Source organism: Triplophysa dalaica, chromosome 17, assembly GCF_015846415.1.
Source record: "Triplophysa dalaica isolate WHDGS20190420 chromosome 17, ASM1584641v1, whole genome shotgun sequence".
In the NCBI taxonomy this organism is placed as follows: Eukaryota; Metazoa; Chordata; class Actinopteri; order Cypriniformes; family Nemacheilidae; genus Triplophysa; species Triplophysa dalaica.
Window position 1 is genome coordinate 8058313 of NC_079558.1, and position 26834 is coordinate 8085146.

At 40.1% G+C, this 26834-nt stretch overlaps 1 protein-coding gene across 4 annotated transcripts in view; it reads left to right on the forward strand.

The window, feature by feature from the left end:
* Positions 1 to 26834, forward strand: part of odad2 (outer dynein arm docking complex subunit 2) — a 49107-nt gene that overhangs the window by 20609 nt on the left and 1664 nt on the right. Inside the window, exons 12-20 of one of the 4 annotated variants that reach the window (XM_056770492.1) lie at positions 1232 to 1441; positions 2951 to 3073; positions 3674 to 3907; positions 4397 to 4507; positions 4643 to 4797; positions 10003 to 10245; positions 14236 to 14350; positions 21668 to 21856; positions 22103 to 22324. In XM_056770492.1, the coding sequence (XP_056626470.1) occupies positions 1232 to 1441; positions 2951 to 3073; positions 3674 to 3907; positions 4397 to 4507; positions 4643 to 4797; positions 10003 to 10245; positions 14236 to 14350; positions 21668 to 21856; positions 22103 to 22324 (1602 nt within the window). The remainder of the gene's footprint in view (positions 1 to 1231; positions 1442 to 2950; positions 3074 to 3673; positions 3908 to 4396; positions 4508 to 4642; positions 4798 to 10002; positions 10246 to 14235; positions 14351 to 21667; positions 21857 to 22102; positions 22325 to 26834) is intronic. The other 3 variants (XM_056770494.1, XM_056770493.1, XM_056770495.1) reach the window with 3 other exon arrangements.

Below are 26834 nucleotides of genomic sequence, written 5' to 3' on the forward strand. Positions count from 1 at the left end.
TTTGACATATGTATTCCTTCTTGCATAGTCCATCCATCCGTCCGTCCATCCGTCCGTCCATCCGTCTATATCTATCTATATCTATCTTTATCTATATCTATCTTTATCTATTTATTTATTTCTTTATCTATCATAATCTATATCTATCTTTATCTATTTATATCTATCTTTATCTTTATCTATATCTATCTTTATCCATTTACATCTATCTTTATTTATATCTATCTTTATCTATATCTATCTTTATCTATTTACATCTATCTTTATCTATTTATATCTATCTTTATCTATATCTATCTTTATCTATTTACATCTATCTTTATTTATATCTATCTTTATCTATATCTATCTTTATCTATTTACATCTATCTTTATTTATATCTATCTTTATCTATATCTATCTTTATCTATTTACATCTATCTTTATCTATTTACATCTATCTTTATCTATATCTATCTTTATCTATTTATATCTATCTTTATCTATATCTATCTTTATCTATATCTGTCTTCATCTATTTACATCTATCTTTATCTATTTACATCTATCTTTATCTATTTACATCTATCTTTATCTATTTATATCTATCTTAATCTATATCTATCTTAATCTATATCTATCTTAATCTATATCTGTCTTCATCTATTTACATCTATCTTTATCTATTTACATCTATCTTTATCTATTTATATCTATCTTTATCTATTTACATCTATCTTTATCTATTTATATCTATCTTAATCTATATCTATCTTAATCTATATCTGTCTTCATCTATTTACATCTATCTTTATCTATTTATATCTATCTTTATCTATTTACATCTATCTTTATCTATTTATATCTATCTTAATCTATATCTATCTTAATCTATATCTGTCTTCATCTATTTACATCTATCTTTATTTATATCTATCTTTATCTATTTACATCTATCTATATCTATCTTTATCTATTTACATCTATCTTTATCTATATCTATATTTATCTATATTTATCTCTACCTATCTATCTATCTATCTATCTATCTATCTATCTATCTATCTATCTATCTATCTATCTATCTATCTATCTATCTATCTATCTATCTATCTATCTATCTATCTATCTATCTATCTATCTATCTATCTATCTATCTATCTATCTATCTATCTATCTATCTATCTATCTATCCTTCATAATCTTTGCATTATAAACAATAAACTTTTAATACTTCTCCCCTACTGGTAGATCGGTTCTCTGAAGATCCTGAAAGAGGTGTGCTGTAACTCGCAGATTCGGCGAGCCATCGTTGATCTGGGAGGCTTGCAGACCATGGTGTCTATCCTGGACTCTTCTGACAAAGAGCTCAAGTGTCTGGCAGCAGAGACCATCGCCAACGTGGCCAAGTTCAGACGGGCCCGCAGGATGGTCCGACAACATGGTGGCATCAAGAGGCTGGTGAGAGGGACAAACCATAATACTGAATGTGTACCCGTGTTTGAGGTCAGACAGTAATGGAGGTCACGGCTAGCTTAAACCATGTACAAAACAGATTTTCCAAATTTAATAAATTGTGTGAGGAAGAAACACAACAAGGCAGGGGCCAATGCTGACCCTGGAGGGCGAGTGTCCTGTCAAATGTACCTAAAAATTGAATCAAACACTCCTGAACCAGCTCATAAAGGTCTTGGGGATTACTTGAAAATTACAGACAGGTGTGTTTTATTAAGGTTTGAGCTTAACCCTGCACGAACACGGTCCCTCCAGGAGCTGGTGTGGCATGCAATAGAACATATACCACCCTCTAGTCCTCCTCTCTCTTGCTCACTTACCTCATTTTTTATGCCAGGACCCAATCATTTTCTATGCCAGCATCAAAGGCAGCACGTTGCAGGTTAAAACAGATTGAATGTCACGCTCCCCCTCATCCTGCCATGTGTGTTTATTGACAAAGTGACGCTCTGTATGATTAGGGTTCGTGTGTTACTGCGCTCTGTATATTTACTCATGGCCAGACTCGGACGTTCTCGATGTAGCTATCATATATTAGTTACGTTTAAAGAGCCAGACCACCTCTGAACAGCACACGTGTGTAATGCCGTGTTCGAGCTGCCTTTCTGGCGTGACAGAGAGGGAAACATGAAATTTGCTCTTGAAAGGATGTGGTCATTTGTAGGTTTTGGTGTGACATAGTCGTGAGTTTTCAAGAGCTTTTAAGTAACAGCCAGTGTTTGGCTGATGTTTGAATGTGTGTTGGCGGTCATCGGGAGATTGTATTTCACGTGTTTTAGGCTCAGTGATAGAAGTGCGCTGAAAATGATATTAAATAAAGAGTTGAATGAGGGTTGTGCCAATAGGTGAGATCTCTGACACGATGGTAAAATCACTGCAATCTGCAGACTCAAGTGGCTTATTGGGATTCAAATAGAAGCTCAATGGGGAAGGACTGTAAAAATCTATTTTATGACTGGAAAACATTTAAAGTAATTTTTTAATTACTTAATGCACACTATGCCATTGTACTTATAATAGAATTTCTATAGCTCCACATCAGGATCAACAGTGAGGAAAAGTAAAGTGAATGATCTCAGGGAGTGATTTAATGTTATACTGTAACTGTACATACAGCCACAGTAAACATTTAAAGACCACTTCAAAATAATATTCAGTTTTTTTGAATTAACCAAATAGTTGTGTGTTTAAGTAAAATCATAATTTTTGTTTCATTCTCTGAACTACTGATGACATTTCACCTAAATCCCTGATGTAAACATTATTTTTAATCTGCACTTCTTTGCAAAAAATTGGAAAAACAACTGCTGAAAAACTAAAATGATGCAAAACTTGTAAACTTAAGAAAAATTCATATTCATGTTTTAACAACACAGTTCTTATGTTCTTACATGTATTTAAGGATCATTAAAAAAAATATTATATGACTTATTTTCCGTCTTTGCGTTTTCTCAGTCATTCCCATTGCTGTTGGGTGACATCGTCATTCCTGTTGAAATTCAACAGACCCTGGACAGTACATGCAGAGATGCCAATTTTAGGCATATCTGGAGTGGTCTCTTCATTTTTACTGCAGCTGTATGTCACTTCTCATATTATTACAGCACAGTACTAGAAGTTACATATTTTTAAAAATATATAATTGTTGGATGAGGGAGGGAGACAGAAAGGATATACGTGTTTATCGGTTTCATCTCCTTAATGTGTAGTGTATTGAAGTCATGTAAATAAAGAATAATTTGAGGGGAGAGAACCAGGGGTGTAAGTGACATTTCATCAACTTTACAGAACTTGTTCAGAAGAAAATAATTTTTAATCAAAATAATTCATATGCGCCTTTTTGGCACCAGCGATTCAGCCATTTTGAATCATCTACTTTCCACAGGCGTTTCTCCACAATACAGTTACGCCCTTAGCTAGTTAACGCTTAGTTCAGTGATAAGACATTTGGCTTCTCATGAATAACTCCAAATTGATTAAGATTTCAGTTGTGTCATTTTAGCAGTAGAAAGAGCTCACCGAGGGCTTTCGTTTGATATGTATATCTCCATTTCACCAAAAATGTCACTTATGACTCTCACCCCTCGAATTATAAATAGAGATGGTCATAAGAGACTAGTGACAAATGTATTGCAGGTTTTCAAATAAACAGGAAATTGCTGAAGTTGTTTCTGGCAGGTGGAGTTATTAAACTGCGTGCCTGATGGTGCGTCTGTGGGCGCGGAGCGGGAGAGAGACATGGAAGTGGCGCGCTGCGGAGCTCTGGCTCTCTGGAGCTGCAGCAAAAGCACCAGGAACAAGGAGGCCATCCGGCGGGCAGGGGGAATACCTCTGCTGGCCCGGCTGCTCAGATCGCCGCAGAAGAACATGCTTATCCCTGCGGTGGGAACCCTTCAGGAGTGCGCTTCTGAGGTTTGCCCTATCCATTACATTGAGACAGTTTTACAATTTGAAATGATTTACTTTGCAGCAAAAGCAGATGCTATTACGTGTTTTTGATGACATTGTTCTTCTGTATTGATATATCATGGCAAGAACTAATTATAACTAAATATTGTATTTTTGGGGGAATACATGAAAGTATTTTGAACTATTATTTAATCTGCATTCACAAACGTTTCTGATAATAAGGTTTTAATCTAAATCCAATGTTTGGAAAGACACAAATTAGAACTGAAATACAGTAGCATACCATTCATGCAACATCACTTTTGACTGACAGATTGTTTCTATTAAAAGAGCAGGTGGAAGATATGAATGGCTATTTGAAGCCAGAAAGCAAGTAAAACCTGGGATGAAATAAGTGCTATGTCGGTGAATGCAGTGTTGTTTGGCAAGGAAGAGTGGCTTTAACAGTAGGTGTTCAGCATCGAGAGTCATTCCGCATGTTTGTGTTGGCAGAGGAGCTACAGAATTGCTATACAGACTGAGGGCATGATTAAAGATCTGGTGAAGAACCTCAGCAGTGACAACCAGGAGCTCCAAATGCACTGCGCCAGCGCTATCTTTAAGGTACCGCGGTGCCCGGTCAGACAGCCACAATTTACTGTATTTTTACTGTATGGGAGTAATAATGTTGTCCTCGTCACACATTGCACGTATCCATATATTTAATAGAAACGTGTTCATGCTTGATTTCTGTGTTAGTGTGCAGAAGATAAACAGACACGTGATCTGGTGCGGCAGTACAACGGGCTGAAGCCGCTGGTCATGCTGCTCAACGAAGCTGAAAACAAGCAGTTACTCGCCGCCACAACCGGAGCCATCTGGAAATGCTCCATCAGCATGGAAAACGTGGCTAAGTAATAACATTTCGTTAAACGTTTAAACAATTTTTAACTGTTTTCCTCACACAGCTATAATTTCACATGTATACGGTTTATGAGCTAAAGAAATATTTTGCACGGTATATTTTGTCAGGTGATAATCAAACAATTTGTCACGGCTACATAAAAAGCACCTAGGTTTAACCAAACAGTCCGTCTGTGCTTTTTCCTGATGACTAATGCGCTGGACGGTATTTGTTATTATCTTTTAATATTGGACGCATATACTGATTACTTTTCCATCCCATGCGATTGCAGGTTTAGTTGTAATAGAAATTTCATCATGCCATTAACTAGGCCTCTTGACCGCTAGACCTCGGCATGTTGCACTAGAAGGTTTCAGGTGAATTTGACATTTGACGATTGACTCCAGGTTTTGTCAGATGTCTCTTGTCATAAAATGAGGTCTGGTAAGGAGAAGGACAGAGGATGTGCAATCATAGCAGCCTTCATTTTTATGGGACGTCTCTAACGCTCAGATTTTCCACCGCTCAGAGCTGTCAAGCGCTGTCCGTCTGAGTCCGCGCCACAGAAGTGATTATTTGAACAAAGAGTGAACGTTTTTATAAACTCAGTCGATGATCTCTGATCTTTTATGGTGACTTTTTGCTGTTGGAATGTGAATTGTTCTTTCACGCGAGCTGCTAACAAAAGACGAAGTAAAGTGTTGATTTTATAGGCGCTTCTGATGTGTTTAGTCGAGGCCGTTCTCCCATTAGTGCTGCAAGTGAGCTGGAGGAGACGTGGAATGCGTCTCTGAAACGGTCGGGCTGTAATAATCCGGAGCTCAAACTCCTTAAACCGTTTGTCATGTAAAGCGCGCTGGCCTTCACTGGAGTCACTTAACTCGGGGAAGATGATGACCGTCCTGGAGGCGTTCCTGGTGTAATTTTTCTAGCGGTTGTGTCTTTTAAGGCAGCCGTTTTCCTCTATAAATACCAAAGAAACGACTTGGAATCATCATCTGGCTTGCCGGTTCTGTCATACAAGCACTCTCATAAAAATGTGATTTACACGTATTGCTTTGCAGTATGCGTTTGGGGACATGTACTCTGCAGGGCTAAAAAAGGCATTATTTAATTCCCCCATTACCTTTGAATAAATTATCAGGTTCTATTTTCGCAAGATTAGGGCCAAAGAATGTATAAATCTACAGTTTGAGTTTATGATAAGAGTGTTTTTTTTCAATCATTATAGACTGGGATCTGTAGAAATATCCACCGTCTGGCCTCATACCAACCACAAAACGAATTGTATTGAAAGAAGAATTCAGAGGGAGGCTTGTGTCTCAAATGGCCCAGTAGCATTAAGGCCACTCTCTCTCCACCTCATAAGTCAAAGCTGACAAAACCTCATCCTGAGTTTACATCAGGATTAGTCTACTGAAACTAGACGCAGGTGCCCCGTGCCACATCCAATTCGCTTCTTGTCCCATTAGCCAAATAAGTGTCCTCTGTGAGAAGTAATGCTCTGCGAAAACATTTAGTTGTTATGATTCGGATAGTAGTAATACCTCTCAGGAAGCTTCATCAGAACTCAAGCTTAGGAAAAAGCTAACCGAGAGATTAAACAGGCTAGTAAACAAACCGCTACTGAAGCATGATACTTGAAAGAAAATATATTTGAGAGAATCTGTCAAACATTTGAACTGGTAAATCATTAAAACCAGAAGATGATGAGTGTGTCTTTCGTCCGCATAACAAAAACACAAAACATTTCCTCTCTTATTCATATTTTTGGCTGAATCTTTCCCTTTGTTTTGGCAAGCAGAAAAGAATGTTTTTTATTGCATTTCCGATTCAGATTTGTTTGGTTATTATCAGTCTGAACAACCATAATAAATAAATCATTTAAAACCTCTATGACTTTCTTTCTTTCGCAGAACACAAAAGTAGATTTTTTGGAAGAATGTTGTTAACCCGCACCCATTGACTTACATTGCTTTTAGGTCCGTACAATGCCGGCCAGCTTTCTTTGAAACATCTTCTGTGTTCTGCGGAAGAAAGAAAGTCATACAGCTTTGCAATGACAAGAGGGTGAGTAAAGGATGACAGAATTTAGATTTTGGGTGATCTATATGCCTTTGAAAAGCAGATAAAGCAGAAAATAAGCAGATGGATCTTTGCTAAAAGTTACATAATGTCATTCAAAGAGAATAAACAATTCTAGGCAGCAAACAGTAGGTGTGTCTAAATATCAACGTGTCAGATATCATTGTGGTCTTAAATATATATATATTTTTTTTAATTTTCAGTTTTAAAAAAGGCCTGCATTATTAAACCAAAAATGCCAAAAGTGAAAGACAAAGGGGAGATTTCGGTCACATACATTATTGATATTTCTCAATGGTCCTTCATTGTTGGAGTGGGTGGACCTTTATAAATCTTTTGTAGGATAAGAATTTTCGGTCTATGTGCCGTATTTAAATTAAGTTTCATAGATATGGTGAATTTTGTAAATTGTCTTTAGTAAAAAACCAGACAGCAGACTGCACTGCCCGTAAGCTGTTAGTAAATAGGGCCCTATGTGTCGCACACTTCCGTGGCAGGTCAACGTATGGCTTGAGATTTGAGTCGTGAAGCGTCACACACTGCACAACTTTATCGAACTTGAAGCAAGTACTTCAGACTCGTCATAACTGAAAATTGGCTCCAAAGTCATGTAAAGTAATCCAGCCAATGTGAACTTGAACGCTCCATACAATCTCTATCCAGAACGTAATAAAGATTTATTACACATTGAATGTGACTAAATAATTAGACACACGCCAATCTTGTTTAACGGTTATTTTCCCATGATTTATAGTCCGTGTTGTTGTGTGTTCACTTGAATTGCATGGGTGTTTGCTCAAGTTTTGGAAGTCAGAAAACCGGCGTAATGTCTGCTGAATATGTAATGCACACTTAGACGTGAAAAAAGGAACCGGTTTTATTGCTAGTTTTCTGAACGTATTAAAGCGTCAAGGTCAAACCCTGCATTTGGAATAAAACATTCAAGCATTTTTGACCAATTAAATCTGCCAATGGAGGCAAACGCAAGGTCAGTGAGCATTTAGCAGGGAATGTTTCCCCGATCCATCTGGTATTAGAGTAAACGCAGCCTGCCATTTCAGAAACAATTATGGCCTAAGAGGCGTTTTGAGACAAAAATCATATTGGAATGCATTTTACAGTGGTCATAATTTTAAGGTGTTTTGCGTCCTTCATTTACTTCGCTTAAAGCTAACAAGCAACTCAAAGTGCCGGGATGCCAATAACAGACAGCATGTCTTTGTGTGGTTGATGAGAGGGCTGGCCGTGAGTCCAGCGTGGAGAGGGGTTCAGGGCTGAGTTGAGGAGGCTTGAGAAGGTTGTGATGCCTGTAGAGGATGGAGACCTCCGTCATTGTTCTGGGAGAAGCATTTGTTAACCATTTAACTTATTAATGATGCATAAAATTAAAATAATTATGATGGCAAGAAATATACGAAAATGATTCTCATAACTTAAATATAATTATACACATGTGCGCTGTTCACTGGATTTGGTATAGCAGTGCTTTGTCTTGGACTGTACAGTAGCACCATCAGTTAAAAGTAAGTTCCCTTTCATTGACACCAAACTAAAAATGTGTTCCTTTAAAGGGACAGTTCACCCAAAAATAAAAAGTCTTGTTCTGGTAACCACAGAGAAAGATATGTTTAAGAATGTTTTCAACCAAACCGTTCTTGGCCACCATTGACTACTATTGTAATGGTAGTCAAGAGCCCCAGAACTGTTTGCTTTCCTACATTCTTCAAAATATCTTCTTTTGTGTTCAACAGAACAAAGAAATTTACTTGGCAAGTTTTCCTTTAGGGTAGTCAAGGGTGGCCAAGAACTGTTCGGTTACAAACATTCAAATATCTTTCTCTGTGTTCATCAGAACAAAGAAATGTATACATATTTGGAACAACTCGATGTTATTAAAACTTTACTTTGCATCTGTTTCTCTTATAATAATAGGGTAGAATCTATAATTTTATAAATGCATTTAGAAATTAGTTTTAGATATTGTAGATAAATCTGACAATTTGATTTAAACCATGCATTATGTTGGCAGCTGTTTTATTTTGCAATCGACGCCAATTTTGACTCCCAATTGGTGTTTGGTGTTTGTTAATTTTGGACTCTGTCTGTACACTGAAAGCAGCAGTTTAAAAAGAGTAAAAAAGAAATCAACTTATATGTGTGGATGATGGTGGATGATTGAGCATATGCTTTTGTTTAAGGTCAAGGACCATAATAATTCTTCCCTTTATCTTTCCTTGTTAGTACTAGAAAGGTGATCTTTGATACCTTGATTTAAGTCACAGATTTTTCTGTGAAATCTTTTCTCAGCCACCCACCTGAAACATCTGTTACTGTTCTTCTCAGAGATTGAATCTCTCAAAGATACTGTACTAGTAATGAAAAAGTCTGCTGGACAGAAGCTTCATAGCAAGATTTGCAACAGCGCCTGCCCACTCTTCAAGCTTCATCTCGCTGTAGCAGCTGACCGGCGCTGTTTCGTGTTGTTTCTTTTGGCTTGCTTATTTGGCAGGTTGATGCTGCCTTCACCAAAATACACAACATCACACAGTCCATTTGTCAAAGGTAATGTGTATAATTGCTGCATAACTTTAATGTAGCATAGTGAGAACACTTCAGTGATGGCATCTTTGTTTTACATGCTATGTTTGTTCTTAGCTCTTGCAGTTTTCCTTTCTGCTTTTTTCAGCCAAGCTCATTTTGGCAGCTGTTACTTTAATTTCTGTTTTACTAAGAAAATGTTTGGTGGACTTTGACCAGAGCCAAATGACCTTGGACTCTCTGCAACGGACTTGAGGGACCGCTTAGCCAAAACCGTAACTGTGAATAAACATAACCGTATAGCTTCACCGTACATCAGAGATTTGTTGAGGCTCACTTTGACCACATTGTATGCCTTAACTACTTGGCAAACAAAGCCCAATCACACCAAATGCTCTCGCCATCCTGCTCCAAACCAGAAGATGTGGTCATTGAGAGTCAATGTATATTGAGAGTATCGTGGGAAAAGTTGTGGCATTATCACATTTGTTCCTCTTTCTGATGTCAGGGTACTACTGATGCTGCTAAAATTGCATCTGTATCAAATTGTTTTGTTCAATTGCTTAAGTTCTGTTTCTTTTTTCTTTGTTAGGTTTCAGGAGTATAAGGCTTTGGAGACTCTGGTCGGTCTTCTTAAAGACCAACCCGAAGAGGTGCTTGTCAACGTGGTGGGGGCTTTGGGAGAATGTGCACAAATACCTGAGAATCTTGCTACGATCCGCAAGTGTGGAGGTATCCAGCCGCTGGTCAACCTACTTATTGGCACCAATCAGGCCCTTCTAGTCAATGTCACAAGAGCAGTGGGAGCCTGTGCCACTCACCCGGAGAACATGACGTAAGTCGCAAATAGAAATTTGTTTAAATTAACTAATTTGCTAGTGGCGTCAAATTGCTCTTGAATTCTTGTGGACTCTTCCATTGGAACCATATTTCTGTAGCCCTGTAACATATTTTCCTTGTGCTTGTAATAAACTATATTCTCTAATTTTGTTTTGCGCTGCTAGTTAAACTGGAACAGTTGTACAGAAACAGTCCAGGAACTGACAATGCTCACAGTGTCTTACCTTGGCCTTAAAATCCCTCTGACTGTTGCCATTGGCTGAGTTTAGGATGACATGGCATTGTTTTGTTCTCGGTACAAGATTCCATGTTCACCACTTCTTCAGCGGACCCGACAGGCCCTGAGACCAGCTTGACCGAGATCCACACACCGCACAAGCGGGGTGGGAGCCCACAGTGGCCGGGGTGGATGCCCTGAATTGGCTCAATGTTGTCAGTTTGAGTAAACTGCAGAACCCTTCTGACAACGACCTTTTGGACCTGAATCACTAAATAGAAAAAGATGAACCTCAGTCCACAAAATACTGTATGTTTTATGCAGATTGTTATTATAGACAATTGTTATTATAGACAATATTTTAATTTGCTGTGCACATAAAGTGAGTAAAAGTCAATTAAAGGGATACTCCACCCAAACATTCTGTTATGAATTACTCCCCGCAAGTTGTTCCAAATCTGAATACATTTCTTTGTTCTGCTGGACAACGTTAGGAACTGACATTTCTGGGACATTATTTACTACCATAGGAAGTTGTTTGGAACGACCTGATTGTGAGTTGAGTATGACAGAATTAAATTTTTTGGGTGGAGTATACCTTTAAAGGTTATCCATATTATCCTAATATAACTATTATGTATCTCAGGCGTCACACTCCTGTGATCAGCATTCGGATTAGAAGATAAGCCAATCAGATCGCTTCGTTTTACATGTTTATACGATAGTCGTGGTAAACAGGAAGCATATGGTGTGTGAGAATTTTTTTTGCTATTGATATTTGTGACTCAGTACCTAGTGCTGTTTATGAAGTCAGGGCAAAGCTGAGTTCTGTTTTTTCTTTTTTTTCATCTGATGACACGGAAATCCATCCTTTCTTTGAAGGGTGTGGTTTTGGGAATGGGTGCATGTCTAATTCAGAGGCTAAATCTGCTGTAAATTTACCACACACATTTGTACCTAATCTCAAGATGCAAACGACTTCAGATAGCCAATGACAAAGACTGTATGGGAGTCAGTTTATTTTATGGTTTTATGGAAAACTCTAACCTTTTGACACCTATGATAGTTTTCCAACTTTTAAACTGTTCTGTTTACACAAGCTTCACAAAGTTGAGACATTTCCATTTTAGGTAATTCCTTCCCTTCTAATTTTAATTCTATTTGAATTATAGCATTAATCGTTCTACCTGTGTGATTGATGTGATGCTGGCTTTACTTCAAAATAAACTACAGTTTCTTTAATGTCTACTCGTTCAGCAAGCACCAACCGGCTGCCTTTCACAGAGATCTGAGTATTGTTCTTTCTGTATGTTTAGCACATCTGATTCTCATTGCTTTTATGAGACGGTTATAGACTGCAGTCCCCTTCTTAATTAATGCTGGACACAAATGAAGAGCGTTTTGTTCCCTCTGTCCTCGGCAGCTGAAGGCACACCGCCTTTGTCTGTAAGATTAATAAATTTATAGATGTGAGCGACCGCACTGGCGCAGTAAAAATCCACAACGCTTGTTTTTGAAGAAATCAGGTCATTCATTTCGTTCACAGCGTACAACCCTGTAGATCCATGTAACAGGTCCTAAAGAGAAAATGTTGCTCTTGTTTTCTCATGGGATGTATATTTAGGATTCACATTCTTTTTTTATATTTTACTTGTAGTTTGGACAGAGAGACTTTGCTCAACTGTTGTGCGCAGTTCTGTGCCACTTTGTGCCATGTTGTGGTTTACAAGTTATGGGTAGTGGTTTGCAATTAACATAGTTCATATTTGATTGTTTCTGATAGAACAGCATGTTCCAACTTGTTTTTTTTTTAAGTTAAGACGTCGCACTTGTCGTTCGGGATGTCAACCTTTTCAGAGTATTTTTAATACTTTAACATAATGATGACCAAATTTCTAATCTAAATATTATTTCCTTAGTTATTTGAAGCTGCAAACCCTAGCTTTTTTTATTATAAAAACAGTAATTGAGCAAATACTAATACCTATCAGTGCTCCTTATCTTGTGAACTGTCACAAAGTGAAAAATATGAAGAAACAATAATGAAAAATAATATATTTTTTCACTCTAAAAATAAATACAGACTGACCAAGCATTGGGTCAAAAAAGGACGAAACCAACCGTTGGGTTAAATTATCCCAGAATTTTTCGTATTTTACCCAATAATGGGTTAGAACAACCCAGCACATTGGGTTGAAACAGCTCTATACAGGTTCATTAACAACCCAATGGTTGGGTTCATCCCTGTTTGAACCAACACTGGGTTGATAATAACCCAGCATTTTTGAGTGTAAATGAAGTAACATGGATTTTATGTTTAAACAGATAGAACTGCAGTCCAGAAGTTTCCCCCTCTATCATTATTTCTGTTAGAAAAATAGAATTGCAAGATACTTCACTTCAAACTGATGCCGCAAACTGAACAACTCAAATTCTAAGTCACTATTATAAGTTTACCTTTGGGAATTCTGGTACGGTAAGAACACTGATTGTTCATGTACTTGCAACTTAAGTGATTTTTGTGTATTTTTAACAGAGAAAGTTGGATTGTAGGTTCTTTTGGTTTTTATTTATTTATTGAATAATTTGCAACTGTGATCTATAAAACGGTTTCATCGGTCTGGCAAGTGGGTAGTAATATAACAATTTATTTTATATTTGCATACTGTATGTTGTACAGGAAGTTAAGTTTGGGGACATAACGTTTGTTAATGTTGTTGTCGCTGAAACCATCTATAGTCATGATCTATATCAACACTTCCACTCTCTGTTTTGCACTGTGTTGTCAGACAAATGTACAGTGTATAGTGCATGTTTCACATGCTTTCTTCCACCTACAGCAGATTTCTGGCTACACCCTGCTGTTGTAGAGTTATCTCCTCAGTCAGTATATGCATCATACCTGTCCTATACAGGATTATCTCTCGCTACTGTTGCTATTATTTAGTGGCCCCTCAGGATAGCGTAACCCACCTGTAATCATACTTCTCAAACTGATATATGAGCTGGTTGTGGTGTGTGGGTATGCTGGTCGCTCGAACTGCAGCCCCCTGCCCATTTACAGCCCCCCTTTGGTGCGTGGTTTAGCAATTACGACAACATTGAATATCGGCCTTGTTGCTAGATGCACACATGGGAAACAGGTTACATGTTATTTATACCTGACAAACGGACCGCACTGAAGACTCATTTTCCCAGAGTCTGACTGAATCCTTTGCTAGAATCATATGAAATACAGCCTGTTCTTAAGTAAACCTCACTCAGAAGAAGAGAAATATAGAGAGACTTGTCTATGTGAATGTTTAACTTGGAAAACAGACTTTCTCTGGGTTTTTCCTTCTCTGATGCGAAGCAAGTTAAGCGGCGCGCCTTGTGCAGCCGTGTGAATGTGCGTGTTTGTCCACGGGCCGCTATAAATATCCACACGGACCTTGCTCAAGTTGTACGGGTCAGTTTGCGGGCAGGCTGGCGTGAACATGTTTTAATGGAGCTGTTGGAAAGGTTGGAAGGTGAGCAGGGGTACCGATGTAAGAGACTGAGGAGGTGGGATGTGATGGGAAACCCATGCTGAGCAGCGTTCTGATCTGCTACTGGAATGTTTTCATCATCACAGTGGGAGGGATGATCTGCTGCAGGAGCCAAACAGAACCTTGGGAAAAACAGACATCTAAACATGTCGAGCAAACTAGATTTTAGCTCATACTGAACGCTGTGATGTAAACTATGACTTTGTCACAACTTGTAAGTTGTCCTGTTTTTTTCTCTCAGGATCATTGATGGTCTTGATGGCGTGCGTCTTCTTTGGTCTTTGCTGAAAAACCCCAATCCAGAAGTACAGGCCAGTGCTGCATGGGCCATCTGCCCCTGCATTGAAAATGCAAAGGTATGTACAGAACACTTAGTTATGCAAGTGAACAGAACAGATTCTTGTTCCACTATAACAACTTCTTTTGATTTTGCGAATGTTGTTTTCGAGTTGTAGAGTGGACTGTGAAAACGGAAGCTTTTGATGGCATCTTTTTGTCATGTGACGTAGTTATTTTGGCTTCTCTCCAATTTGATAGCATTAAAGTCAGTTTACGTCAGAACGTGAGGACATTTTTACTCACTTTTGCAACTTTATAGTCTTGTGTTACCTATCCATTTTAAAATACTGTATGACTTTACTGTATACTGCCACAACATTATAATAAGGCGGAATTGACAAGCCCCTGAAAGAAATGACAACGGTTTAGGCATCTTAATTTTTACTCATGTGCAGTACATGTTTTAGTGTGGATGGAATGGAAAACACTTTGTCCAAGTGTGGACAAAGAGCGATTTAAAACAAAAACTCCATTTCAAACTGGATTACAATATAAATCATACATTGTCATCAACGGTCACTCGAAACGAGCATGACTATCCTTTTCTTTGGGTCTACTTGCGGGACTTCAAATGGCTGTAGAGGCCAATCCACGATCAGCATACTTTGGCGCAATGTGGACAGGAGAGAGAGGTAATTATTGATAATGGTTGAGCCTTTATCTACATTTACATTTATGCATTTGGCAGACGCTTTTATCCAAAGCGACTTACATTGCATTATCCTATACATTTATACTTAGGTATGTGCTATCCCCTGAGATCGAACCCACAACCATGCCTTGTTAACGCAATGCTCTTACCACTGAGCGACAGTCTATCTCCTTACAAAGCGGTCGCTTTATCTCTGTTGCAGAGAACTCTGGCAGAGTTCTATTTCATGGTTTGCTGAACCATCCTGCACGGATTTCTTCTAGGAACTTCTGTCCAGTGCAATGTGTTCCCAGTAGCTCTAAGTATTATGAAATTTCTTCTAAATAGATTTAATGTTTTTATTTTGTCAACCAGTTTCTCTACTACCTTCCTTCAGCTGGGACTACAGGATCTGTTTGGGGTGTATGGGGCATGTGGATGACATAGCCCATCCATCGAAGTTGATACAGCATTATAGTAGGGGTGATGCTGATCATGTTGGCTTCCTCCAAGAAGCTAATGTTGGTGCGTCTGTCCTTCCAGCTGATCCTCAGAATCTTCCGTAAGGATCTTTGATCGTATTGTTCCATGGCTCTCAGATGCCTTCTGTAGTTGGTCCATGGCTCGGCTCCATACAGCGGGGTGGGGAAGACGACAGCTCTGTAGACCAGAAGTTTTGTTTGGGCAGATAAGTCTCGATCTTCGAAGACTCTTCTCCTGAGTCTGGCATAGGCTCCGCTGGCACAACTCAGGCAATGGTTAACCTCAGATTCTATGTCAGCTTTTGAGGGAAGAATGCTGCCTAGGCAAGGGAAGTGGTCCACGTATTCAAGAGTGGTGTTGTCCACTTTTATGTTTGGCTGGATGGCCAGCTGGTTAGGTGGAGATTGATGTAATTTTAGGCCCAGGGCTTTGTACGGCTTGACAAAAGCATTCAGAATCCCCTGGAGGCCTTCTGCGGAGTGTGCAGCGATAACATTGTAGTCCGTGTACTGTAACTCTGTAATTGTGGTGCAGTTGACTTTACTCTCTCCCTTAAACATGTTAAGGTTGAGGAGTCTGCCATCAGTTCTGTACATGATTGGAATCCCCTGTGGGAGCTCTTCGCCAATGAGGTGGAGTATGGCTGCAATGAAAACGGCAAACAGTGTGGGTGCAACTACGCATCACTGTTTGACCAGTGTTTCTACTGTAAAAGGTTAGACCTGGAGCCGCCATTGCTAAGCACTGTGACTGCCATGCCGTCATATAGAAGCCTCAGTATTCTGATATACTTGCCATGGCAACTGTACCTTGATAGTATACTCCACAGAGCATGGCAGTCTGCCGTGTCATACCATAGGTCTATGAAAGCCATATACCAAGGCTGCCTTCGTTCATGGAATTTTTCTTGGAGTTGCCGTGCTGTGAATATCATGTCGCCTGTACCTCGGGATGGGCGGAAGCCACATTGTGATTCTGGGAATACTTCCTCAGACAGTTGTAGTAGTCGGTTTGGAAGAACACAAGCAAGAGCTTTGCCTGTTATTGACAGGAACGAGCTGCCCATGTAATTTCCAGATTCACCTGTTTCCCAGACTTTGAGGAGTAGGGCATAGATGTGGTACAGAAGCTCTCATCTACCTTCCTTTATGATCTCGGACGGAATCCCATCAGGACCGGGGGCCTTGTTATTTTTAATTATCGATGGCATCTTGAATCTCTGTTATAGTTGGAGGTTCCCCAAGTCTTCTATGATATGGCCATGGGGGACATGCTTGATGATGTCAATTTCAATTGAGCTGTTGCTGTTGAGGAGATTTTCCATCAGGTATTATTGGATTCTTTGTCCTTTAGTAATTCCTGACCGTCCTTTGAGCGCAGAGGTTGTAGCCCATGATAGCTTGGACCACAGACTGCCTTGGTAGCACTGAAAAGCCCCTGGTATCAAAAGAGTATGCCAGGATTTCAATCATTTTGCCAGGCACAGAAGGCTTTCCTTTTCTTGGAGATGAGTTGTTCTATTTCTGTGTCTGATGCCACTGTTTGGAGCAGGGATGTCTCCAAGTTGCCCTAAATTTGTTTTTCTGATGAAAGAGAAAATTAGTGATGATGAGATCATGTCTAGCACAATTGCTGAGAAGCATAACTCCACTAGTGTTGATGCCTTCCTTTCCTATAGAGCTCCTTACGGAGGTGTTGATCCCTGCCAACCCTGGAATTGTCTCTAAGGAGAATAATCTTATCCTTCTTGCGGATTCTCGACAGTGTCTTGCCTAAGCAGGCATCGAAGGTCAATTTTACTCTTTTACCTAAGGTAGGGCCGTAGGCGCGCACAACCGATGCTATCTGGTTGTTGGCAAGCACCAGACGGAGGGTCATAACACGATCAGTAATACCCACAGGAAGTTCATAGAGGTGACTGATAATCTGTTTCCTACTGAAAATTCCAACACTATGGATCCTGGGCTCATCAGCAGCTTTTTCTTTTCAAAAGAAGATGTAGCCACCCTTCTCCTCTTTCAGTTGCCCTTCTTTAGCTCTCCTGTAGCTCAGTGGTAAGAGCATTGCGTTAACAACGCAAGGTTGTGATTTCGATCCCAGGGGATTGCACAAACTATGCATAAATGTATAGGGCAATGCAATGTAAGTCACTTTGGATAAAAGCGTCTGCCAAATGCAGAAATGTAAATGTCAGCTAACCAGGTTTCAGAGAGGGCGGCTAGGTCAATCCGGTATCTTCTCAGTTCTCTGGCGATGATTGCAGTTCTTCTCTCCGTTCTATCACTGGTTACACTATCCATCAGCGTGAGCAAATTTCAGTGTGAGACAGGCTATATTTAGGGCACCTTTTCTAGACCCTTCCCCACGTGGGGTGAGCAGAGTGGATCCTAAAGAAGAACTCTTTCTGCCTCATTCCAAGAGCCCAGAGTCTAACACTCACTGCATAATGTGCCAGTTTATGACTAGGGGCTTCCAGATCTCACAATCTTGACCCCGTCGCCGCACTCTGGTCGCTATAGGATTTTGACCAGGATGTTAAGGTGGTTTCCAAAGGAGGTCGCCTGTGCATGATTTTGTTTAACGTGGGGAGACTGGTGCAAAGACAGTCACCTCACGATCCTTAACAGAAGAAAGTCAGAATCCAGTGGCATGGGGTCCAAGACGACTGGTGGACATTTCTGCTGCAGCCTTCATCCTCCCTTCCCAGCCGTTGTGACGCTCCCGTAAGGCCAGCCATCATCCTCCGCCTGTAACGCCCTGGAGGTCTTGGTTGGATGGCTCTTTGACGGGGAACCTCCACCTTGATCGTACCGCCATGTGTGACCATACCAGGAGCATAGCTCCAGACTGTATAGCTCTTGGGATCAAGGGACCACTCAAGCCTTTCCACCACGACAAGGTGGCAAACCCCGGAGAGCATAGAAATAAAATCAAACACACACACCCTCAAAATCCAGCAAGCTGCAATGAGCACTTTTGAGAATTAAACCCCTAAACTAAGGATTGCTATTCCTCTACGTCCTTACCACTCCACTCTTAGAATTACAGCATCAAGTGTATAGATAGGTTTGGATTCATACTCAAAGCTGGCGGTCTTTATCCCAGAGCCTCTTGTGTAACGCGCTAGAAAAAAAACGCATCATTGCCCCAGTACATTTTCTGTGCGGTTTTAAAAAAATGAGAGCCTTTCTTGTATAATCCATATATATTGTGATTGAATAGATTACAACTGTACTGTATCCATGTAGAGTGGCAGTTAAAGCAATTCATGATCACATGGATCAGAATGCATAGCCCACCCTCAGTTCCAGTGTTTGCCCAGCGTTTCAAATGGCATATGCTCACTCAGGTTGTGATTGTGGGGAGGGCTGGTGGTAAGAACAATGTAAAATGATGTACCCATCCGAACTAGGAACCTGATCGCCTCACAGCAGCAGTTATTTAGATAAAGGCCCATGTGGCTTGAGTTAGCAGCTCCAGGGCCAGATTTATGAGAATCATGCTTGAAGAACCGCATCTGGGGGCTTCGAAATCCCTACCAACGAATAAACACACACACACAGCTGGTACGTACTATGAATCCCTAAGTGATTATAAGCTACTGTAAGATGTGCTTAAACAGCAATGAATGTTGTGAATGAAATATTCTGCTGTCTGTTTTAATAAGGACCATGATTAATTTGCCTGACACCCATGAGTTTTCATTGTGCATCTGCATTTGTTAGTATTTTTTGGATTATACTCATGCTACTATAATCCTTGTTGTCCAAAATTCCCTCATTTTCATCTCCTCTCATATTTACACTCTCAGAATCCTGTTCTTTCCTTTTTGTCCCTTGGGCCTTTTCCTTTCTTTCTTTTCAGCTTGGCTTACATCGCTTTTTGCACGCTGTTTGTGTTTCATCCGTTTTCTCGCTTTCTCTCTCCCTCTTCCTCCCTCACTGCACGTCGCACTCCGTGCTGTGTTTGCTGATGTGGAACTTAGTTTGGGATGTTTTTGTGGGCTCTGGGTTGAAAGGGTTCCTTAGTGACCCTCCGCAGCTGGTGGCTCTGCCATACTTCCTCCCTCTCTCTCTCTCTCTCTCTCTCTCTCTCTCTCTCTCTCTCTCTCTCTCTCTCTCTCTCTCTCTCTCTCTCTCTCCCAGTGTTCATCAGTATTCTTGCACTGCCATTTCCTGTGTGAGACATGCTGCAGATTCCTCCCTTCTCATCCATGGCTTTTTTTTGCCTAGACATACTAATGCTCATCCCTTGGCATGACTTTAGAGACCGTCCCTCCCCTCTATTCATTCTGATGTTGCTGTCCTCACCCCACTTCACACACTTGACCTTCTCAGGGTTTTTATCTGTCTGGCGGCTCTTGTATTCTGGTGGAAGATTTTGGTGGAAGGCCTTGTACTGTAATGTGGACTACGGTTTTAAAGCTGTGTTGTCAAACACAGGGTTATGGAAGAGTGGATTTTGGGGTTTAGGAAACCCCAGTTGTCCAGTCTTGCTCCCTAATGCCCACTCTTAAGAATGCCGACTTATGTGTTGAAGGAAGTTACCCCTCATTTTGAAACAAAACAGTAGTGTTGTTAACCATTCATGTAATAGAAAACAATATGCATTTACAAGATGCGCCGCTGCCATTACAATGAATGTGAAGGAATGCAACGCTTAATATGGCCTCTCTACCAGAGAAAGTCCCCCCTTCCAGTAAAACTAGCCAATCATCATTGGGTAGAGACTGACGATTCTCTGGAGTGTGGGCCCAGTTTAAACATTTTGTGCATTTACATGTGCAGTCTTATTTCGATTATACTTAATAAGCTAATAACAAGTAAGGTTATGTCAACATTTAAATACATTTTCTTTTAATTGCGGAAAACTCATAAACGGCTCAGTTCGGCAGCGGTAGTTTTTTGCCCATTACTCCTATTTACGTTGCATGTAAATGCCTTTACCCGTTTTCTCTCAGTTTTTTTTAAGTGTGCATGTCTGACAGCACAAAGGTAAAAGTCCAACATGTAAATTATAGTCAAATAAAGCATAAAGATAGTAGAAACGTATGTAGAAACGTAAAAACAGAAAAATATTGTTGCATGCTGGTTCTGGGGACAATAAGAAGAGATAAAAAATACAGCTTCTGGCTGTTTTCCCGCTGCATTTTTAATTACTAAACCAAATTTTGATGGTGACGTCACTGCACGCGAGAAATTTGGCAAATTTCAAACTTCCATGCAAACCCGGTTTTCTGCTTAATCGGTTTATTACTACGCATGTAAACACAGGAAAACAGGTTTCTTTTATAAACTGATTTTTTAATAGTTAGCTGTTTATTTTGTGCATGTAAACACACTGATTGGAAATCAGCTATTTAATTGTGATTTTTGCCTGGAATTATAGAAATATCTGCCTTCCATCATTCAAGAAAATAGAACTGTTGTCTTGCTATGATGTAAATAGCTGCCCAGCGGCGTTCCAAACATGGCCGCCGAGTGGCATGATTTCCGTAAACAGACTTTGATGTAAATTATATGCTGCTGCATAATACGTCAAATTACATGTACAACATAATCATCCCTTGTCATGTACAGTACATCACTGTTTTTGTTCAATAGAAATAGCAGGTGGATTTAAACATAAAAATAGCAAGTTCACTAAACTGCATCTATTTCCAACTCCAAAACATAATAATCCTGGCATGCTACCATACCCTCTAAAATAAGTCAATTTCTGTGTATTATGTGCGGGTGTGGGTGCTTTTTGTGTCCACACTACCACTGCGGTCCAATCAGTGCCTATCAAACTTTGGTTTGAGCTTCCATGTGACTAGTTAGTGGGTGGAAGGCCATTGAATGGTGGTGCTACCAACCCAAAAAATAGCTTTGGTTTTCACGAACAGACAGAAAACCCAAACCTTTAATCAGATAAATGTCTATCTTGCGAGATAAAATGACTGTTATATAGGGTGAATTCACTAAACACTTAAAGGTTGTGGTATTTCAGTCCAAATGTGTCATACTTTCAGTAATCAAGCAAATGATTTAACTCTATTTGTAGAATGGAAACTTCTAGAGGAAATTCTAGGACACATCATTTTGAAATATTTTATAACCATATCAAATCATGTGTGCATATACTCGCAAATAATAACCTCCTCAGTCAGCCAGTAATAGCATCAGAAACACACACGCGCACAGTCGTGACGTGTTTTTTTTCTCTGTATATGTTTCAGGATGCTGGGGAAATGGTGCGTTCTTTTGTGGGTGGTTTGGAGCTCATTGTTAAATTGCTTAAATCGCCGAATAAAGACGTGCTGGCCAGCGTGTGCGCAGCCATCGCCAAAATTGCCAAAGATGTGGAGAACCTGGCAGTTATTACAGACCATGGAGTGGTTCCAATGCTGGCCAGTCTTACCAACACTGTAAGTGCTACTCAAGCCATGTTTCACATGTCCCTATACACTCGATACCCAGTTTAGGGAATGTTTAAAATGTACTTGGGATAAATGTGTCTTTAAAATACATAGATGTGAATTAATGAATAGGGTTTTAACACCTACATGTATTCATTTGATAAATGCTTTAATCCAAAGCTTACAAATGAGGAAGCCGTTTGTATATTCAGGACATACAGGAGCCGATTTTCTTTGCTTGTTTGTTATGTGTAGGTGGATGATAAGTTACGACGTTATCTGGCGGAAGCCATCGCCCGCTGCTGTACATGGGGAAGTAACTGTGTCTCGTTTGGGGATGCTGGAGTTGTAGCCCCTCTGGTTCGCTATCTTCGCTCAAAAGACCCTTTAGTCCACCAGTCTACAGCCCGGGCCCTGTTCGAGCTCTCCAAAGACCCTAGAAACTGCATTACCATGCACGAACATGGGGTGGTCAAGGTATGGCTCATACTGTGTAATAGAGTCACACAATTTTAACATTTAGCTATTGTATACACCTTTTGTCTCCCTAAAGGGTGATTTCAAGTTTTATTTAATAAATAAAATACTTTGTAAACATTAGCTTTGTCCAACACAGAAGATATCTCAGTTATATTCAATAGCATGCACAAGTGTGCACAAAATGTGGATCTTGCAAGTTGTCTTTTTGCGAAATGCTTTTGCTTAAACCTCATTTTCAGCCGTGACCTAAAACAGGGTTGGCACACCGCATGTGAAAACACAGCTAATGAGCTTTGAAGGGATGTATTTTATAACGATTTCAGGGCAAGAGAACAAGGCCAGTTTTCTTTTTCGAAGGTGGGGGGGGCGGAAGTGAGAGCGTTTTCTGACCGTCATGGGAATTCAGCAAAGCAAACAGCAGTGTGTACGCTGAGCTGAGCTCCGCCACCCCCCAGTCGTCCCTGCGCCCTACAGTAGCATGCCAGGGCTGAGGAGCATTGAAGGGCTGTTGCGCGGGGAACGGTTGCTCGGCAAGCTGCTGGGATTGAGGAGCAGAATGTGACTGTGGCACGTCTTTGGCAGGGCAGACGGTTCTAAAGTGACAGAACACTGCTGTGATGCTTTCTGAATGCCAGATTCGGGGTAAACTTTGCCTAAACACTCAAGCCACTTAAAACGGGTCTCAAATCAAAAGATAGGCACTATTACATTCATGCTTTTGGCAGAAGCTTTTATCCACCGGGGGTGCATTTAAGACATACATTTTTATTATTATATGCTTTGAACCCACAACTTTGGCGTTGAAAGCTCTATGTTTACCATTTGAGTCATACAGAAGAATCACATGTTAGACAACAAGTTCTTACATGGTCTTGAAAACTGAGCAACTATTACAGGAAGTTTTAAATGAACTAAATGCGTGATATTTTTTGTATCTGTACTAGGTTATTTGTGGCAAACCCACTCTCTGCTGAGCTCAAATAAAATCTCTTCAACTAAAAACAAACATTTTAGAATGTTACAGCTCATACAAAATATCACAAATCTTATCATATTTTTGTCCTAGAAAAAGCCCATTCCAAAAATGAGAGGTCTTTAAAGCCTCCCCTCATTCAATAGCAGTACATTGCCTACTGTTCTTAGACAAAGCCTAGACACGATACTATGCACCTGACCATTACTCTTAAATAAAAGATGTCTGATTATTATTCCTGCCATTGTAATTCAGTTTGGAACAAAACCTGTTTTGCCAACATTCAAATTCAACCACATTTGACCTCACTCTCCCAATGAGATTTTCACATGAGAAAACAGTTCGAGAGCTCATACATACAGTTAAAAAGCCTCCCCCACGCCCCCAATAACAACTGGATATAAATTATGAGAGTGGTTGTCATGTTGCAGCCAAATATTTTTTCCCATGTTCCTTTAATGGTGTGCTGTAGCCTGACGCGTTGGTGCAGTGAATGTGGTTCAGCTCAGCCCATAATTGGTGGCTGGACTGAACATTGGGTGTTCCAAAAGAGTAATGTCCAATTTGCAAAAGTTGTTAAGCAGGATGTGTTTTGTCTGGTTCCAGCAACAACAAAAACTGGACATCTGGTGAATTGAGCGGCCTTGTTTGTCAATGCATGTTTGTGTGCGTATTTATTTATTACCTTTTTATTCAGACAGTAATCAATGTTTCCTCACCAAGCAGCCGGTTGTGATTTATTCTAGCTGAAATATTTGCAGCCTCTTCCCGAACGACCTAGAGCAACAAGGGATGAGGGAAACCGGTGGCTCTGTTATATATTTAAAATATGATATATAGATGATTGTGACAGAGGATGTGCTAAAGCAATATTTCCTAACATTGTAAATAGTTATCGCGAGAGAGTTTATTCGGGAGCCGTGTCTGCAATGTAGTTTAATTTATGAAGGGGTGTAAAACTCAAGTCTGCCTCTTGCTATTATTGCAACCGTATTTCAGAGTCAAAAGGTATTGTACCAACAGCTTAGAGCTGTAATGATTTCATTCTCTCTCTCTCTCTCTCTCTCTCTCTCTCTCTCTCTCTCTCTCTCTCTCTCTCTCTCTCTCTCTCTCTCTCTCTCTCTCTCTCTCTCTCTCTCTCTCGGTTTGCATGCTGTGCCCTCTCAGACGTATGTTTTGTCTGTGACTTTCCTGCTCGACTTCTTAATGGTGTAGAACTCAGTCCCTTAAGCTTTAGCAGAGGAAATTAAGCATTGAAACAAAAGTATTTTACACTGGAAAATGCATTAGAAACCAATCGTGGCACCCATTTCGGCCTCTGCCTTTACACAATTTGTTTCAACTCAAAAAACAACTTTTAATATTCCATTTGAATATTTCATAAAATAGGAAAGGACATTTTAAATTGGTTTTGAGCAAAAGCTGAGAATGAAACAAAAACCTTTTATAAATTTACGAGGGTGTTACACCTCAAAAAGCAGACGGTTTATGTTTTGCACACAGCCTTTTTTTACATAATGTCAATACAAGAATTGGCCCACTGTTTGCTAAAACGGCCTAGGTTCCCATTCTCCGTTTCTGAATGAAAAGACAACATCATTTCTTCCTACATTCTTTATGAAGACAGGTCTATATGTGCATGTTACTGTATTCATCAATACGGTTCCCTGAGAATAAACGCACACTCCGTTTGATTTGACATCTACACTCAGTATCTCACAGCTTTCGTTCGGATGTGACCGAAGCTCAGAAACTCTATTCATCCAGTCTCTCCCTCCAGCACCGCCACAGCTCTGCAGATTGTTTGTTGAAGCCATAAATCCTTGCAGACAGATTTTTCTATTAAAGAACTCCTTTCATAGGCAAAAATACCTTCGCATGCGAATTACAAAATACGAACTGTAATTATCAGCCATTTTCATCACAGAGGATTCCAGTTGGTGCGGGTTGCCAGATCCTGCTACAGTATAAATTGGGGGCTTAAACTGTGAATTTATAGACTGCGAGACTTCTATCCTGAGCCTGTTTGTTTTAAATCCGTCCTGCTTACGTAAATATAAATACGTGCACAGCATCTAGAGAGATGTAAGACTGGAAACATTATTTAATGTAAAAAAGAACACAATATCAAGGGCAGAAATATTCCATGCATTTCTTTTCAGTCATGCTCTTAGTAACAGGTTGAAGTTGGTGTGGATATGGCAAGCAGATGATGTCCTCACACACTCGGGCTATTCAAAAGCCCTCCTCTCATAGCTGAGCTCTCTGATCTGAGTACAGTAGCATGTGTCTGGAGTTTAGCCTGTTTTATGTTCTGAAACAGCATGACTCGTTCCTCTGTATCGTTTGAGGTGAGGAATGTAGAGTATTTGAGGTGTGTGTAAGGAAAAGTTTCAGATCTTGCCTTACAAGATCACATGTTTAAAGAAAAGTGAAACTGAATGAATTTGACTAGATTCAAAAGAAGAGTCTTTCTAAAGCCCAAGCATATCAATTGACTCTCAATTTGTATTGATGGATAAGAAATGTTCAGTAAAGAGAAAGAGTGAGTATATAGCATGAGAACAAGGAGTGGCGGGTGGGCTTTTACTGAGATTTAAACCCCTCTCTTCAGGAAACGGCAGCTTACCGCCGCTACACTTAACACCGCAACACCTACATGCGTGACACGGCATGTGTGTCCAAGCGCGCGTACATGTGTTAGAACTTACCGACGTGGGCTCGTGCTGTAAGAGGAGCCTGGGAAAACATGTTTTCGCTCTACCTTCCCGGAGGTCAGGATCCTTGCCTTTGGAGCATACGACACAGAAGAAAGTCTTAGTGCCTCATATTCATTTTTCAAACATGAGGCGAGTTATCGTGTTACTGAGGTTTGGGAGTATTTAACAAGTGGCCTATTATAGTCTGTTCAGGAACCAGCTGGGAGCGCTGAGAGGGGCTGGGGTAGACACAGAGAGCTGTGCTTATCTGAGGCTCCGCTCCAGGCCCTAGGAGCCCCTGTTTGGCTCCGGCTGAATAACACTCTATGAGCTCTGGCAAACGGTGGCTGACCCTGTCGCGGGCATCCTCCGACTGCTCACAAAAGCAGCTTGTATGAACGTGCTGGCATGTTGCTGCAGCCCCGCGTTCGCATCCGTTTGCCTTTTCGAGGTGTTTTGAGTCTATTTTAAAAACAGGGACTGTGGAAATCCAGCAGAACATGATAACCGATACATCCATGTTTTGAAAGGAGGCTCCTGAAGAACTTGGAACCGTTTTTGACAAATAAAGTCTCTACAAGTGATGAGATCGACAGACACGGACAGTGTTGTTTTTTAGCTTTTTGTTTATGTGAATTAAATTCAGGAATGTGGTGGAACTCACAGATAGAATATTAGTCTGTCCATGTTTATTCTTCACTATTTAACTATTTAAGCAGAGAATTTGGGGAATGTCCTGCCTCTCTGTTTGCTTAATATTGTCTTCATAAGCTTGGTGTATGGGTTTGTCTACTCAATCATGTTTTGGGGACAATATCATTTGAAAAAATACTAT